Here is a 17,026-nt window from a genome sequence, read left to right as displayed (position 1 = left end):
AAGGCTAATTTATTCAGAAAGCTTCACTCAGCTGCTCTCATCTCCACACTACCACAGTTTTGGGGGGTGCAGAATGTGAGATGAACTCAGGGAGCTACACATGGGAGCATTTTACACAGCAATCTGGAGAGCAGCACAGCTGCATTTTCACTTCTCTTGTTTATGTGAAATTTTCACTTCAACAGGTCTTTTATGCATCAGCAGAACCCATTAAAGACTGTATTTTTCACCTAATGGGATTGCCTGTGGTGATTTTTGCCAGCTGTGCCAGCCTGTGCCTTATCTCCCCAGCCCCAGTGCACTTTCTCACCAGTCCAAGGGATTCCATGTGCACTCCTATCTGTGGGTAGGATGCTGCAAGACCAGGGCGATGGCACAACTGCCAATTCAGCAGATTTTTGATAGGCAGGCGCAATTTTAAAATATCTTTACTCCAAGAGAAGTTTTGTACCCACTTCACCATCTTCACAGCCTTAGAGCCACAATCCTAAACACCCACTCAAGAAAGCAACAATCTTGGGAAGAAAAAATGCACAACCTAACTCAGAGATGAGAAAAACCACAGGGAACTGTGGAATTTGCTCCCATTTTTGTTGTGCAGGCTGCAAGTGAACTTCAGAGGTGACTGGACAAGTCTGGGATGTTCATCCCTGTGCTGCTGGCTCCTGGGAATGAGTTACAGGACAGTGAGGTGTCTGACTGTCCTCAAAATGCTTCTTGCAGCTCACCAACCCAAATCACAGGATGGTTTGGGCTGGAAGGGACCTTAAATTCCAACACACCTTCCACTAGACCAGGTTGCTCACAGCCCCATCCAGCCTGGCCCTGAAGACTTCCAGGAACTGGGAATCCACCAGTTTTCTGTGCAACCTGCTCCAGTGACTCACCACCCTCACAATCAAGTTTTTTCCTAATATCTAATCTAAACCTACTCTCAGTTTGAAGCCTTGTCCTGTCACTACGTGCTCTTGTAAATAGTCTCTCTCCACAATGCAAAGACAGTGTTGGTCTCAATTTAATCATCCAGCTCTTGGAGGCAAGTTAAACATAGTTTGCAGAGGTGGAGCAGGCTAGAGCTAGCAGACAAAAAGCCAGGATCTGTAACCCCTCTGACACTGAAAAGAAAGGAATGTCTGCACCCATGGAAGATGCATTGCTTTGCAGGAATGTAGTGAAATGCTTTAGTTCTCAGAGCAATTGCAGAGCACTGGAGTCAGAACTCCTGGGGTCTATTCTCACCCTCTTGCTAACTTGTTTTATAACCCTTGAGACGTTCTGAGTAGGAGTATTTGCTTAACCTAAGCTTAATTTAAGTTCTGGTCCTACTTATAAATCAAGTACCTCCAGGACTCCAAGCTCCTAATGAGGGGGGGTATATAATTACACAAGAGAGTGTTTCCATTTCCTAGGGAAGTCTCACCAACACATGAAATAAAGCAAGGTTTGAAGGGATAAGATGTTATTTTACCAGATCAGGTGACAACTGAGAAACAAAATGTAAATATTCTCGAGCATGATTAGTCACACTGATCAGAACAAGCTCCACCAAGCATGAACATGTGTGTATTAAATAGGTGTTATGTCTCCCTACAAACCTCTTACCCTCTGGCACTTGTGGGAAACTCTTCACAGAACTCTCACCCAGAACCTTTGCAAATAATTTTGTTTCCTGCAATGCTGCTTCCTGTAGTTTACAACACAGTGTTGTGCTTGTCTCCCAGCAGCACCACAGCAGCACATTTACAGAGGATGTGATAACACAAGTGCAGTAAAACATCTGTATGCTTGCATTCCAGGAGTGTGAGTTTTTATATAAAATGAGGAGAGGGAATACTGAAAACACACACACACACACATCTCTACACCACAAAACCAACAAGTGCCCAGAAAGCTCCAAGAGAAATGACAGCTTAGGCCAGTAAAGCATTAATCAGTGCTCAAGACACCTCAGAGACACAACCAGGGAACTTTGTAGCTCACTTCTCACATGCTACCACCCCTTCAGTCTCTAACCCCAGCACACAGTTTATAACTGTCTGCTGAGAAAAAGCTCTCTCTAACAAGTCTTATTCTTTCGATGATCAGCCTGATTGGATTAGGACATCCATATGTTGTAGCTGAGGGCTAACAAGATAGAGGTGGTTTTTCATCACATGGGTAATTGGTCTCTGCAGCAATTACTAACACAGCAAGGTTGTCCCAGTTGTCTTTTTCTCCCCCCTAATATTATTTCTTTCAAACTCTAATAAGCAGTCTCACATCAATATGTACAAACAGTCACAGTGGGACTGGTTTGTCTAACACTGAGGGCAGGAATGTACAGAATACCACAGGGAAAAAGTGAGGTAAGCAGAGGGACTCAGTTGCACAGAGCATCTTGCTCTTCTACCAGTTTGAACACTTGAATGTTCACTATTGCTTTGATCTCCTGCCTTCAGCCAGATCCTGCTCCCTGTCACAGACACAGCTTTGTTTGGCTGCACTCAAGAGCTCTGAGGTATTAAGTCAAAGAGCAAAGTCACATGTTGTAAACGTCTATCCAAGAAACTAAATCTCACATTTTAACTGGTAAATAAAGGGCCAAATTTGGATAGTCTCCTCCATACAAAATCCCTATTACTGAAATCAAAAGGGGGTTTAGCAGGAGCAGGCCTTGCTCTTAGGAAAAGCCAAATACCTCATTAGCAGCATAGTTAATGGAATGGCCATACCCTGGCAAAAAGAAATCTGATAAAAGACTGAGTCCTTTCAAAAGAGCAAAGTTCGAAGAAGCAGTTTTGGGAGCAACTTTGAACCAAACAACCAAATTTTGAGAAAGCAAAGCCAGAATTTCTCCAAACCCAACAAGAAAGTGCTTAATAACCCCAGATTTATGCAAACTTATCATTTATGCAAAACAAATCCATAAAGTTATAAACCTTCAACATTCACCAAACCAAGGAAGAGCTTCCACTCCGCTGGCTGCTAAGATGACCACAAAGGATGCAGAGGAATTTTATTTTCGTTTTACAAGGTACCCATCCCTTTTGGCCACATTTTTCCCTCCAGGCTGGTGCCTGAAAGGCAATCAGATACTTGTAGTTAGTGAGGCTGCACTGATGTTCCCACAGCAGCTCTGCCCCCCGTCCCACACTGCTGGGCCATCACACACCCTCCCTGTGGCAACAGGACAAGAGAGAAGATTTTAAACTACTACAGGGTCAATTCCAAGCAGATCTACAGAAGAAATGTGTTATGAGGAGGGTCATCAAACAGTGGGACATGTGACATTGACAGAGAGGTGGTGGAGTCCCCAGTGCCCAGCAAAGCCAGGATAAAGCCACAGTTTAACAGCTTTGGCAGCTGAGTGCTGCCAGGTCCCGTGGGTCAGCAGAGCTGCACGTTTGTGCCATGGCACTGCTTGGGACTTTGCAAAAGCAAACACCTTTAGGAGGTTACTCAAATAGCACTTTTTTGGCACCTAAAGGGTCTAAGTGCTGGCTCGCCCAGAACCCAGCTCAGACCTGCAGCAACTTCTCCAAGTGCAAGAAAACTTGGTTGAGCACCTCACCCAGGCACAGGAGAGGCAGTTTGAAAGAGGGAAAGCAGGAACTTCTCTGCATTCTCCTATACACTCATACAAGCACCCTGTCCCACACATAAGTGAGTAACACCCAGCCAGTGCCCTGAATTGTGCTGGCAAAAGGGAAAATTCTGTGCCTTGTCCCACCATAGGAAACAGAGGCCCAGCTGTCCTCAGTGCCAGCCTGTAAACTGTGACCAAAACATCTGGGCACATCTGGGGCAACACGGATGCCCCACCTTATGTGCAGTAAGTTGGGGACTCTCGGTCAAGTTCCCAGAGGAAGGGCCAAGACTGGCACACACCACTCCTGCCTGTGCCATCAACAAGGCACAATACAGCCTTCAGCTTCTGACAGGGGCAACTCACCACCTTCCAATCTGTTTAATTAATTTTATGAACCTTAGGACTCTGCCTATGAGCCATTTAAATGACAAGGGCACTGCACTAGACACGCTGCCCCAGGAATGATGTACCTCACTAGGCTCTCCCAGCTGATGACTATTTCAAGTACTCCACAGAAAAAACCCAACAAACTCAACAAATGGAGTGATTTTTACAAGACATCAGAGTCAGCAAATCCCAATTAAGGCAAAAATCAGCTGCAGAGTACACAGGGAGCACAGAGTAACATGGAAACAGCTCCCACCCTCAATATGCTTTCACACAAAGTCATTTGGTTGGGCTCAAGCTTTATTTACTCAGCTCATAACAACAGCAAAGAAAAAAAGCTATTAGCAGAAGGTTAAGGTAACTGAAACAATTGCTGTAGAATAATGGAGCCCACAATAGTTACGACTTCGTGCATATATTTATTTAATTGAATAAATACATTCATTCAGCTACTGCTTTTTGCAACAGCCTTCCTGCTGCAGTGGGAAAGGTTATTCCCATTAATTGATTATTGTTACTGCTCTAATACACCCTGCACACTTGTTTGTGTTCCCATTTAATTTTCCAGGGTATTACCACCAGCACTGTAAAAGGGGACGTGTGTAAGGGAGCCAGCCCTGCTGACACACAGCAAATGAGAACACCCATCTCTCCCCAAAGGGCTGTAATTATAAAAGGCTGCAGGCCATGGATGGATCAGTGGGTTAATACCAGGATACCCACGTGAAGCTGTGTAATTTCACCTGATCACAGTGAGTTCGTGGGGGAGAGACAGCCCAGAGAATCTTTCACACAGACACCTTCCAGTAATGAACAGGCATCACAGCCCTCACGCTGGCAGCAGCTCTCAGAGCTAATACTGTGCCTTTCCCAGCCCAGGGGAGGCTGTGACAGGAAGGAAAGGCTCTCCAAATCACCCGTAGGAGGATGCATTTACTGAACAAAAGCACTGCAGAATTCCGTCTTCGGGCTAAAAATATTACACACCTATAAAGCTGCCTGTACCAGCAAGGGGAAAAGCAATTCTGGCTTCTGTGCCCACGTGGGGGTGGACAAACTCACCAGGCAGCTGATAGGTATGGAGTGGGCACAGAGCAAATACAACAGATAGGAGTCAGCTACAATCCACTACAAAAGACCTCATAAAACAGGCTTTAAAAGGAAAAATGCACAAGGCTGGCAGGGCCTTGGGTGGTGAGCTCAGAGAAGCATGTTCCAGCAGGAAGGGCTAATGTGAATAAAGCACCCATGTTGATTGCAAGACCACAAATGAGCACAACAGGAAGGAGAGTGGGAAATGCTGTGAGGAGTGAAAGGATAAGCAGCCAGGATGGGCAGAGCTGTACAGACCTCTCAGGTGGGTCCTAAAGGCCTTCCAATTGATCACCAGATGGCCTCAAAGGGCTGATGATATGACCTGTATGCTATAAACACACAATTATTCCACTTCCTGTGGTTTAGAAATGTAGGTTCAGACATACATGTCAAGAAATTTGAGCGCTTTGGAAAGGACAAGACTGATCAAAATACATTCATCCTCCTTGTAAGAGACTTTTCATCAGGTAGAGACAAAACCAGCAAACCTAAAACACAAAATGTTGACTCAAACTCTGATTTCAGCAGCTTATGCTGATAACTTGCCATTAACTCACCAGCATAGATACTAACTCTCAGATTTAATTCTTGTCAGTTGAGAAAATGTTTCTCCTTCTCCAAAGCACAATGGCTGCTATCATTTTGACTGACGTAAGCTACCATAAATGATTTTTCAAATGGACAAATTTATCCCTGGAGACAGCAAGATTCCAATTAGGGCATGTTTGTCTTCCACTGCAGCAAATCTTGAGCTGGTGCTTAAAGCAAGACAGAAGGCACCAGAAGCGAGAGTGAGCTTTCTCTCTGTCATCACAAAACAAAAAGTGCTTCTACAAATTCCATGCAAAATATCCCCACACTAATACAAAGGTCAAAGCCAGGAGCTGCAATGCAGGGTCCCATCCCTCTTACAGGGTTAGTCAGGGCAGATGTGGTAAGAACACACCATTCTGTTCAGCTCTCCTCTCACACCAAGGGTAAGAGCTGGAACAACCGTATGATAAAACCAAAATACACAGAGAAATAGGAAAGACAGAAGGAAGCAGCTAAGCAGAGCTGAGTTATCCATTTCTGCATTCCTCTGCCCTGTCATGAAGCAGGCCAAGGACAGCTCTGTGCCCCAGAGGATGCTGTGCTCAGATACACCCTTGCACAGCAATAACTCAGGAGCACTCATCACTCCACAGCACAAACTTCTTGACTCAAGACTTGTCTCTTCTGGGGTTTCCTTTAAGCCATGCTTCACATTACTGCAATTCAGCCAGTGGCCCTAAGTCATGGGGCCTAAATATGAGGGGTGTGTGCCCATGATGCCAAACACACAGACAGCTTCAACAAATGCAAAGAGACACTCTGAAATGCATTAAAGATCAGCACAGCATTCTTCTGAATGAGTCTCACAATCTGGCAGGGCTCCTTCCAACATCAGTATCAATTTCCTCCATCAACTGGAGACAGAATAATAGCAACTTCCTCTGTTTAATACAGCCCTTAATTGTCCCAGATCAAATACTGGCTCCCAGAGGCTATTCATTCTGCTCTGTAGGTAACTGTGTCCTAGACAAGATGCAAGAACTTTTATCAGCAAATGTTAAATGCAGCAGGAAGGCCAGAAGATGTGTCTCAGGCTGCTAAAAACATTAACCAACCACATCAGTGCACTGGCCCTAATGGAACTCACAAAGCACTGCTGGGAGCAGCACGGGCACTCTAGTGACCAAAAAACCACCTGCAAGCTCCTGCTTATCTGAGAGGCAGCAAATCCATACAACCACTGTCAGATCAGGGCTTTTTTCCCCTCTTTGTAGCAGCTCTGATCCCTGTCCTAATGACAAAGTCCTCACTGATTTCAAGAGAACTCAGCAAGACTGAGCAGAAAAAGAACTAAAAAAGGAAATGCCAAGTGAGTCATTAGTGGGTGGAGAAAAGAAGCGTATAGTAAGTAGTCTTTACTCCTTTAAAATAAACAGTGCCACAAATTGAAGGAATCCTTTGACACTAGTGAAGATGGAGCAGTAACAGGCCCTGCAGAGTCTGTAGGAATGATGAATTCCTCCACTCAAAAGAGTTACTTATGCCAGATGCCAATAAACACACAGGTAAAATTAATCTGTTAGCTTGGAAACCACTAGATGGTAGTTCCAACATTAAATACAAGATCAGATTCAGAGAAAAATAAGCAAACCAGCACCAAACCAGAACATTTTCCCCCATTTCAAACTGCTAAGAAAATTCCTTTATTTTTTCCATCTTCTGGCTGCCACTGCCAGCAATATGACCTCTGAGTCAGATGCTGAAAACAGGAGGAGAGTTTCCTCCTGACCAGCAACCTGTTCCAGTGAAAGGTGTCCCTACCCATGGCAGGGGTAGGAGCTGGATGATCTCTGAGATCCCTTCCAACCCAAACTGTTCTATGATTAACCAGAGCAGGCATGCTGCCATGATCTTTCTAACCCTGCCACAGCTCAGATGTGTTTCCTTTGGAACATACTTCAGTGTGTACTTTCACACACTCATCTCTTTGGTTCACTTTGCCCTGGGTTACCAAAACAGCCCCTTTTTCCTAGGCCTGGTTACTACAGCAACAGAATCTTTTGGAGTTTGGTAGCAACACATTGCAGGCAGCAAAAAAAAACCCCAAAAAAACCAAAACCAAAACAAAAAAAACAACCAAAAAAAAACCCGCCAAGAAACATGAAGCTGCAAGTCAGCAGCCCATGAAGAGAAATATTCCTGTAGTATCTCACCCCTGCCTCTCTAATTAAGAAACTCTAAGAATCCCCACCTCCTTGGCAGAGCACAAGCCTGAGCAACCCCTGACTTCAAAGGATGCACAAGAGAGGTGCACTGCCCACAACCTCCTGTGTGCCTGTCACTGCAGAGCAACCACAGGAGAAATCTGATGGGCTTCAGTTTTCTGAAAAATATTACACTCCACAGATGCTATTAGTTCCACTAATGATTAAAGCCAAAGCATCACTTTAAACTCCATATGGTATCACATCTGCATTCTTCTGCATACACATGAGTATCAACACACAAAAGGAAGACTCGGGGGGGTTCTTGGGGTTTGGACTTTTTTTTTTTAAATAACCAGAGAAGTGTCTTGTATTGTTATTTCACTGCAAAGTGACTGTATTAGATATTATATTATTACCCCACTTAACTTTCATACATCGTAGAAGGAGAAAAAAAAAGCCCTCTTGGTGCACACAGTTATTTCTATCTAATTCACTGCCTTGGGACATGAGGATTTTTATTTCTCACTAGTGCTTAGCTGTCAGGTTGAGAGACTGCTTCTAACCCTCAGCTACAGTCCAGCCCAATGCAGCACACCCAGACTCAACATAAGCAGTACACCAAGGACAGCACAAACTGGTCAATCTGATCATTTCTCAGCAGCAGCCAGTCATTCTACAAAGTTCAGCCAGACTATTATCACTGTTATTAATTAGTTCCTATCCTGAGAGAACGATCTATGCCAGATTTGCCCCTAATTTCAACTTAGGGAACTTAACCAAAAACATTTCATCTGGCCACACACGGCCCCCACTGAGTGAGTGTGCTATTATGAGAAAGCAAACTGATATAAATATAGCACGGTGACAGTATCCACTCTGCAGTTATTTCCTCTGTGAAACAGAGCAGAATGAAGTGGGTAAGCTGCTCAGCCAGCTTTCTTCTAAGGCCACTGAAAACTGCATTGATGACATCAACAAAAATAATCAGTTAAAGACAAATCTGAGCAAATAATTCTCAAACAACATTTAAACTGAGCAATCTGACTCCCTCTCAAGTATCCACCAATGTAAGATGACACTTCTACTTGTTTCTTCTCCATTTATATTCATTCATGGAATAGATTTTTTTTTCCTGGTAGCTTTTATTTTCACTAGCAAAATTGATTGCAAGTTGATAGATGAATTAATCATCCAGTATCTGAAACCCTACCTGTGATGGATAGGCTAGGACAGGGCAGAAATTAAACTTCATTGCTGGTCGAGTGTGCATACACAGGCACTCCTCTGTAATCCACAATTCAGATGTAGAAATTCAGGTTATGATTTCCACAGCTAAAGCCAGAAAGCAAACAACCCCAAAATGCTTGGGGTTTTGCGGTGAGTTTTTTTTTGGTGTGGCTTTTTTTCTTTGTTTGTTTTTAAACTCCACATGTAGTAACAAATACGGTTAGACAACATCCTTATCTCTGCAGAAAAAATAAAAAAGCAGCACATAGTAAGCAGAAATAATTTTCTGGAAGCATTTTCCCAGCTACAGTTGAACTGCCAACTTTAAACACGTTATTTTAGCATACAAGATGAATGTAGCTCAGGAAGAAGAAGAAGAATCACTCTTCCTAATCCTCCTCTCATGCACCCTCCTCCAGCCTGTTCTCAAGATATGAAGCATTGCTTAAAAAATGCCCACGGAACAGACTGAAAGAAGTTGCTGCTCCTCCATATAGTTATTTATAATAGATAATCTTAGAATCACTCTTAATTCCAGCTCATCATTTATGGTGTTGGCACAGTTGCTCCAGTGAATTCAGTCTCATTATTCACCTTTGGGTTGCACATTATCTTGTATTTTATACATCATCCTTCTTTGTCCAGTGGATCCCTCACAAACACTTGCAGAACCAAGTGAGGATGAGTAATGACCCAAGGACAAAGCTAAATGCTGAAATACTATGATTTTATGGCCAGCTACAGAAAAGCAGGGACACGTTTTGAATACACAGGCGAAGCTCTATGTGAAGCAGAAATACATCCATTATTGCCATGCTATGCAGTGACCTTCCACCAGGCTTCTGCCCTACCCAGGACATTAAAAAGCACTCTGAAAGTCAGCAGGACTGCTCAGCTCTGCTCTCAATGGCCACACTCAGCTTGGAAACGAGATTAAAATGTCTTTGGGAAAAAACTCAAACAGGAAAAGGATCACCCATTCAGCTGAAAATCACACCAAGGTGGGGATGATGGGACAAGCGCATACTTTTGGTAATCAGGATTATACTAACAATGGCAGCACACACTCCACTGATTTATTCCATTGGAGCAGCTCACCTAGTGACAAATCCCACAGAAAAAGGAATGTGCCAAGCTGGTACATTTTTTCAAAGAAAACTTTGCCAACAACATCCTCTTTAAACATGCTGGAAGGGGCAACTACTGCTGAAACCCACAAGCACTTTACCCCCAGTAACTGAGATGTTTCACTGGGGAATCAAAGGCAAATTTCACAGCATAACCATACGAAAGAATTTTGCAACATGATCACCAGCACCATGAGTTCTACTTCAGGCTGACTGTATCTCAAAATAGACCTCACCAGTTTCCACATCCTATTCCGTTAGAGAGATCACATTATCAAGGGTCCTGCCACAGCATCCTGGGTCACAGCACCTACTCTGTAACTGGCACTTCCTTGCTAAAATGTGACAGTGGTAGTGACAACATGTGTGTCCTCTCAGTCTCCTCAGACTGCAGTGATCACTCAGATGCTTTGGAACAGGATGAGAACTAGGGTATCATGTGGGGGGAAAAAAACCCCAAAATAAAAAAGTCAATCATCATCACACACACCACTTAAAAATTCTTCAGCTAAAAGTGAGCCACGAGCCACCAATATAAGAACTTAAAGCAATCTGGGCAAACACAAGAGAAGGAATGAGCATCTGCCCAATCATCACAGCTGTCAACCTTTACCACTGCTACAATATAAGCAAGCACTACTGTGCTTCTCTGCTGCTTGATGGAGACACCCACGCCAAGTTACTTTCACAAGCACAGCAGCACATGGAGAAGAGGCCTTGAGGCATCCCTTCCACTGGCATCAAACAGGCAACAAGAGCCAGATGCCAGCCCACAAGGAAAGCCTTCCAGGAGAAGAGGTTCAGAGAGCCTTACCTATGTACAGGGAGGAATCTTTCCGCCTCACGTGGTCATCGATGTAGGAAACTCCCAGGGGCTGGACAGGGGTAGCACCAATGCCCAGGAGGACCTGTGCCCCGATGAGCAGCAAGTACATCATGTTGGTAGCAGTCCTATTCCTGCAGATAAGGTCCGGGTCTGGTCCCTCATCGCTGCTGGACCCGTTGACAGCACACACATCCCTCCCTTCGGCTCCCCAGCGGATTTCTCCCGACTCGTACTCGTACTGGTGGGTGAGAAACTCAGGCAAGGCAGAAAGGAGGGCACCCAAGGCCATGACTATCCCTCCACATCCTATCAAGCGTGGCCGGTGTCCTCGGGCCCCGAAGTAGCTGACGAAGAGGATGAGGGCCAGGTTGCCAATCTCGAAGCTGCTGGCAATGACGCCCACGTCGGCGCTCTGGAGATTGAACCGCCGCTCCAAGGTGGTTAAAACACTCACCTACAACAGAGAAATCCAGAGAAAATTACATTCCATGCCTTCCATTCTTCCCAATATGTACTGCTGCAACGCAAATTTCCTTGACTTTTTCCTGGAGCTGAAACCATACCCATCAAGGACATCCAAATCACAGTACAGTAGCTGAGCTCCAAGCATGACCTGACTGTTCAAACACAGCCATGCCAGAAGGTCCTAATACCAAGTGACATTTCACAGCCTACCACCTGTCTGAGCACATGTCACTTCCGAATTCCTGTGCCCATCAGTGTGTATTTTGGATGCCTGCAGACACCCATGATTCCATGATTCTGTCTCTGGGCTCCCTTTCTGTTTGAAGGCACAACCTTCACGGTGCACTGTCCCACGGAACCAAGGCACAAACCACTCTGAGCTTCACACCCTGCCAGGCACACAAGCTTTCCCTTGGAATGAAATGCAGTTAGGGAGCAGCAGAAAACCCTGCAGGTTCTTTGCCTGCACACCAGCACAAGGCTATTGAGCCACTCAGAGACAGTGATGTACAAACAGGCAGTTTAGCTGGCATTGAATGCTTTTAGTCAAGTATTTAAATAAAATGCTGATCAAAGGGTTTAAACTGTTTGTGGCTTAGTTAATGACTGGGATTGTCACAGAGTATTTTTGAGAAGACAGGCCAATTAAGGTTTACATAGAAGATTTAAATCTACCATGAAGAAGGGATGATTTAACAAATTGTGAGTATTTATCACTAGGAAGAGAGAAGCACATGAATAGTCTTCAAATATTTAACATTGCTGCAAGAAGGAATGACCTGTTCTTTGAATTCAAAATGGATGGGACAAGAAGTGACAAGTTTAAACTGCAGCAGAGATGATTCAGGTTAGATACAAGGTGGGGAGAAACCAGATTTTACTGGTAGGGATTGTGAAGCACTGAAATATGTTGCCTGGAAAGGCTGCAGAGGTCTTTAACAGAACACAGGTCAGGAAAGACACAGGCATGACTGATCTTGCCATGGGGCAGGAAAATGAACAAGATCATCTCTGGAGAGCTCTTCCAATCTTGATTACATGGTGCAGTGAAACACAATGTGGATTTCCTGCACCAGTCAAGCATTGATCAGAGCATGAAGGATGAACCATTAAGTACCTCACTTGCTGTCAGCTCTGCTCAATGGAGAAAACAGAGTATTCTCATGTCTACAGCAGTGTCCCTCTTCTACAGTAAAAAAGCAACAAAAGAAATCTTGAACATGTCACAGAAATGCCAAAAACTTTTACCTTGAATAAAAAACTACCTAGTTTTTTGGACTGCAAAAGATGAAGGTATTTAAGGTTGTCCTAAAAGAGGCAGGTTTCTCTATTCCAAAAAAAAATGTGATCAAGACCTCAGAGCAGAAGGTAGCCCCTGGATAGAATAAAAATAGCCTCCCACTGGAGGCACTGAAAATCTTTGCTGATAAACCTCACGAAGCAGGAGCCTGCCTGACCGACTTTAAAGTATTCTGACAGCAGTTCCTCTCCGGGGGCAGTTTGCCTCTGCCAGGGTACACCAGGGCACACTTGGACGAAGACAGCCCCATTGGCAACAAAATGGAAAATGGAAACAACCCACTTCTGCTGCTTTGCATAAGCAAAAGCTCCCAAACCTGACTGCGATGTCCGAGTCAGACCTCCAAAGCTGGGCTGTGTTAATGTTTTCTGAAAATCCAGCCCTCTTCTCATAAAGGCAGCTCTCATTTTATACTACCACCAGTGCAATCCTCCCTGACTAAAGAGCTGAGGAAGGCAAGGAGAAAGAAACCTAAAAATCAAATCCTATGAATAAAGGCAGAGCAAGAGCAGTAATTCCTCCCATGCCAAAGCCAGGTGTGTGTGTCAGTGGAGAGGAGATCACCACTTTGCCTGCAGCACCAGGTGCAGGTCCCTGTTGGGATGAAACAGCCCCGTGACTCACGAGGGACACGGGTGTCCTCTGTGAGAGGGGACAGCACAGCCTGTCCTGCTCCAGTGGCCTTGGCAGTGCTGGAGCTCACCTTCTAAGGGACACTGCTGCTCCCAGCCCTCTCTCTGCAGGAGCAGAGCAGGAGAGCACAGACACTGCTATAAAACACCATGCTGGTGTTTCCAGAGCAAGGCGTGCCAAGGAGGGGGCGTCAGACAACATCCCACAGGCACATCCACCAGGCACCCATGGCAGAGAATGGTTTGGATTGCAAAGGACCTTAAAGACCATCTATAGTTCCAAACCTTCCACCATGGACAAGGATTTATCATCCATGGTTTTATTGCAAGGTGTCGTCTAACGGGGCTGGCACTGGGGTCCCTTGAACACCAATTCTGACAGACTGGGGAATCTCTCCAAGATCAATATATAACTCTGAGCAAAATTATGTCTGTGGTGCTCATTTCTGAGCTGTACCTAGATGGGAAACTCATGATTACTCATTACAGCTGTGTAAACTGAGGTAGAGAGCCAACTATTAATGAGACAAGTGCAGTCAACAAAATTAATTTCTGATGGAATAATTTAGGCTGGAAGATTGAAAGCCAACAGAAGTGATTTCCCAAGGCCAACTGGTATTAACTAGTTTTGGAAGCCTCCCATATTTCAACCTGGCTGCCTCATTTTAGGCTTTTATCGTACATATATACAAGTGGCTAGAAAGCAGGATGGTGTTTAGACCTGTATGTGGGTGCCAGATCTCAAAAGGGTCAGATTTTGGACAGCTGGATTTCAGATACAGAAAACTACACCATTTCCAGGTGCAATTCACAGTGACAGAGACAGTAAACTGGTGACAAACCAGGGAACTAAAACCAGAGTCCCAATTCTCATTCCACTCTTATTTCTGTGGGACTTCAGCCATTCTTTTCCTTTTCACAAACACTAACCCACTCACAGCAGGGAAAAAGAGCCTCACCATCCCCCAATACTTTCCTCTCACCATCCCCTAATACCTTCCTGCTTTACTTCGGGTAAAAGACTGAAACAAAAGCAGGAGGACGACAACAACAGAGGGCAAATTCCAACTCTCTTGATAAAAGCTGGCAGTTCTCCTTATTCCTCTGGCCAGACCACACTGCATTTCCCAGTCTGCTCCTTCTGGCTGTAGCACTGCTACCCTGTGCTACCAGCTCTGCCTTTGCTAAGTGGGTTATGATGAAAGGGGGTATGGTGAAAGAACAAATCCATCATACCAGCCTTGAGCATCCAGAAGAAAATAGCATCCAAGTACAAAATGCTGAGACCAGCATCAGCAGAATGGCCTCCAAAACTGACAGTCACAGTGAGAGGAAAAAAAAATTCCCACAATAAAAATAGGGCTGGGAAATAAACTGTCAACATGCAGATTCTTAGCCAGAGAACAACAGGAACACAACTGCATTTTATCCAGGGTGGCTGCAGCCTGGACAGCACAGCCCAAACTCTTACTGTGACATTGGCTGTGACCTTACAAAGACCAACTACAAAATTAGCAGTAGCCTTGCACAGATGTTACCTGCACTTATGCAAGATAAACCCCTGCCCATGGCTAAAATCATCTCCCCACCCTTCATGCTCCACTTCTATGGGAGTTTCTGTATATAAGGTTTAACCTGACTAAACTTGTCATTTCTGTGTGGGATGTTCCCAGTGCCCTTGTAACTGTGGGATAAAAACACTGCATTGCCTGAATTTCTTTTCACAATCCTGTTCCCCAGCAGACCAGCCATCACCACTCACAGACACTAACTCTGTTTATCCAGAGTTACATAAAATGTTGTAAGAAACACCACAGGTCCCTGTAAAATACTGATGTCATGTGGAAAGGCTGTGAGGATTATAAAAAGTCCCTGTGTGCTGATGCCAGGTCAATCACTCCAAAGCACAGCCCACGTGGATGCTGTTTGAGAGCAGGGATGTGGGCCATGGGATGCTGCAGCCTCACAGCAGCTTCAGATGGACAACCTCCTGCTCAAACACAGCAGGGAAACACCAGGAGCCCACAGCTGTGAGGCTGCTGCTTCCTGACTCCTGTCAACTCACACAGCTGTTCAGCCAGGGATGGGAAGAACCAAATAAGAGGGTATTTAGTTAAAAAAAGCTTCTTCCAGGAAGCAAAGGCAGCACCCAGCAAAACTCATGCAGACAAGGTAGAGCAGATGATGCAGTCTGAGCCCAAGAAACCACCCACAGGACCAGACTGGTCCAGAGCAGGCACAAGGACAGAGGTAGGGCCAGCGCTCTATCCATGGCACAGGCCAGTGCCCAGGAAAATGGGAACAGCACTGGAACTGCAGCTTCCCATGGCAGTGTGCCTGCCTGCCACCCTTATCTCACATCTGTGCACATCTGTGACACATCTGTCCCTCGGCAGGTCACTGGGGCTCTGACCAGCCAGTCCTTTAACTGCAGCACTGGGCTCATTCTTCTGTTGTGCCACCTTTGCTGCCTCTTGCATGACTCCCATTTCACCTACCCCAGACATCTCCCACTCCATTTTTGACAGCAGCTCCACTGAGATGTAGCTCTGAGACAGATCAGCCGTGTGGCTGCTGTTACTCCACAGGTTCCTGCTCCTCCAGACTGGGTCTACACCAGAACAGCCAACTGGACCACTAAAATCTACACCAGTTTGGCACCTCCACACCTTGCTCATGCAGAAAGCAGGCTGGGCATCTAGAAAGGACCATGTAACCCAGCCTTGTGGCTTTCTGTGATCACACTGCAACATGCAGGAACTAGAAGTGATTAAAACGTGTAGCATGCTTGCACTGTCTCCCCTGACTGAGCCACAGCAGGCTGCACACACACATTTGGATCAGATGACTGACATCAAACAGGCCTGGGCTGAAGGGGCCTCCTAACAGCACTCTAAAACACTCTTCAATGATTGAAAAAGGAAAATGTCTCATGTAACGCACACAGTGATAAATGACCCACATCAAAAAAAAAAAAAAAAAAGAAAAAAAAAAAGGAAATCAATCACCACCTTAAAATTTTCCAGCCAAAGCAATTTGTATTGCAACTTTTGTAACTAAATCCAGGGAAGCTTATGCCATGCCATTCTGGACTTATTTCAGTAATACATGCTCACATTCATCATCTCTGTTTGTCCCGAATCTACAGACCTCGGCCTTTCCGAACCAAAGTAAATTTGTTTTCTCTATAGGCTGTTTATTTTATATTAGTGCTCAGCAAAAATACAATCCACAAACCTGCTCCACCCTATTGCCCCACTTTATCACTAAGAAATGAACTGAAGGCTGGGAGCACCATTATGGAGGCAGAGCCACAGTACATTGAAAATGAATATCATATTGTTCGTCTCTCCAATGATCAAGTCATTCACGCACAGAGTCTCCAGTTAAGTTCATTGTATTAATAATACTGGGTTATATATAGAAAACACATTGACTTTATGCCTGAAGGGCCTTTACAAAAGGCTTCTTTTTAATGTAAAATACATTTTCTCAGTTATGTGGTAAGAGATTGGACTTGAAGAGACATGTCTGCAGTGCTACAGGGTGTAAAATAATTGCCTGGCAACTACGTTCCCAAAGGAAAACAAATGCAGTCTCCATTGCAGAGCTGAGAAACACAGGGTTCCTTGCAGAGCCAAAGGGACCATGCCAGAAG

General features: G+C 44.9%; 1 protein-coding gene across 1 annotated transcript in view; it reads right to left on the bottom strand.

The window, feature by feature from the left end:
* SLCO3A1 (solute carrier organic anion transporter family member 3A1) overlaps positions 1–17,026 on the bottom strand; it is a 132,007-nt gene that overhangs the window by 97,965 nt on the left and 17,016 nt on the right. Inside the window, exon 2 of the mRNA XM_066558618.1 lies at positions 10,960–11,425. Coding sequence (XP_066414715.1) covers positions 10,960–11,425 — 466 coding nt within the window. The remainder of the gene's footprint in view (positions 1–10,959; positions 11,426–17,026) is intronic.

Source organism: Molothrus aeneus, chromosome 13, assembly GCF_037042795.1.
Source record: "Molothrus aeneus isolate 106 chromosome 13, BPBGC_Maene_1.0, whole genome shotgun sequence".
NCBI lineage: Eukaryota > Metazoa > Chordata > Aves > Passeriformes > Icteridae > Molothrus > Molothrus aeneus.
Note: the sequence above shows the minus strand (reverse complement) of the source record. Positions and strands in the feature narration are given on the sequence as shown.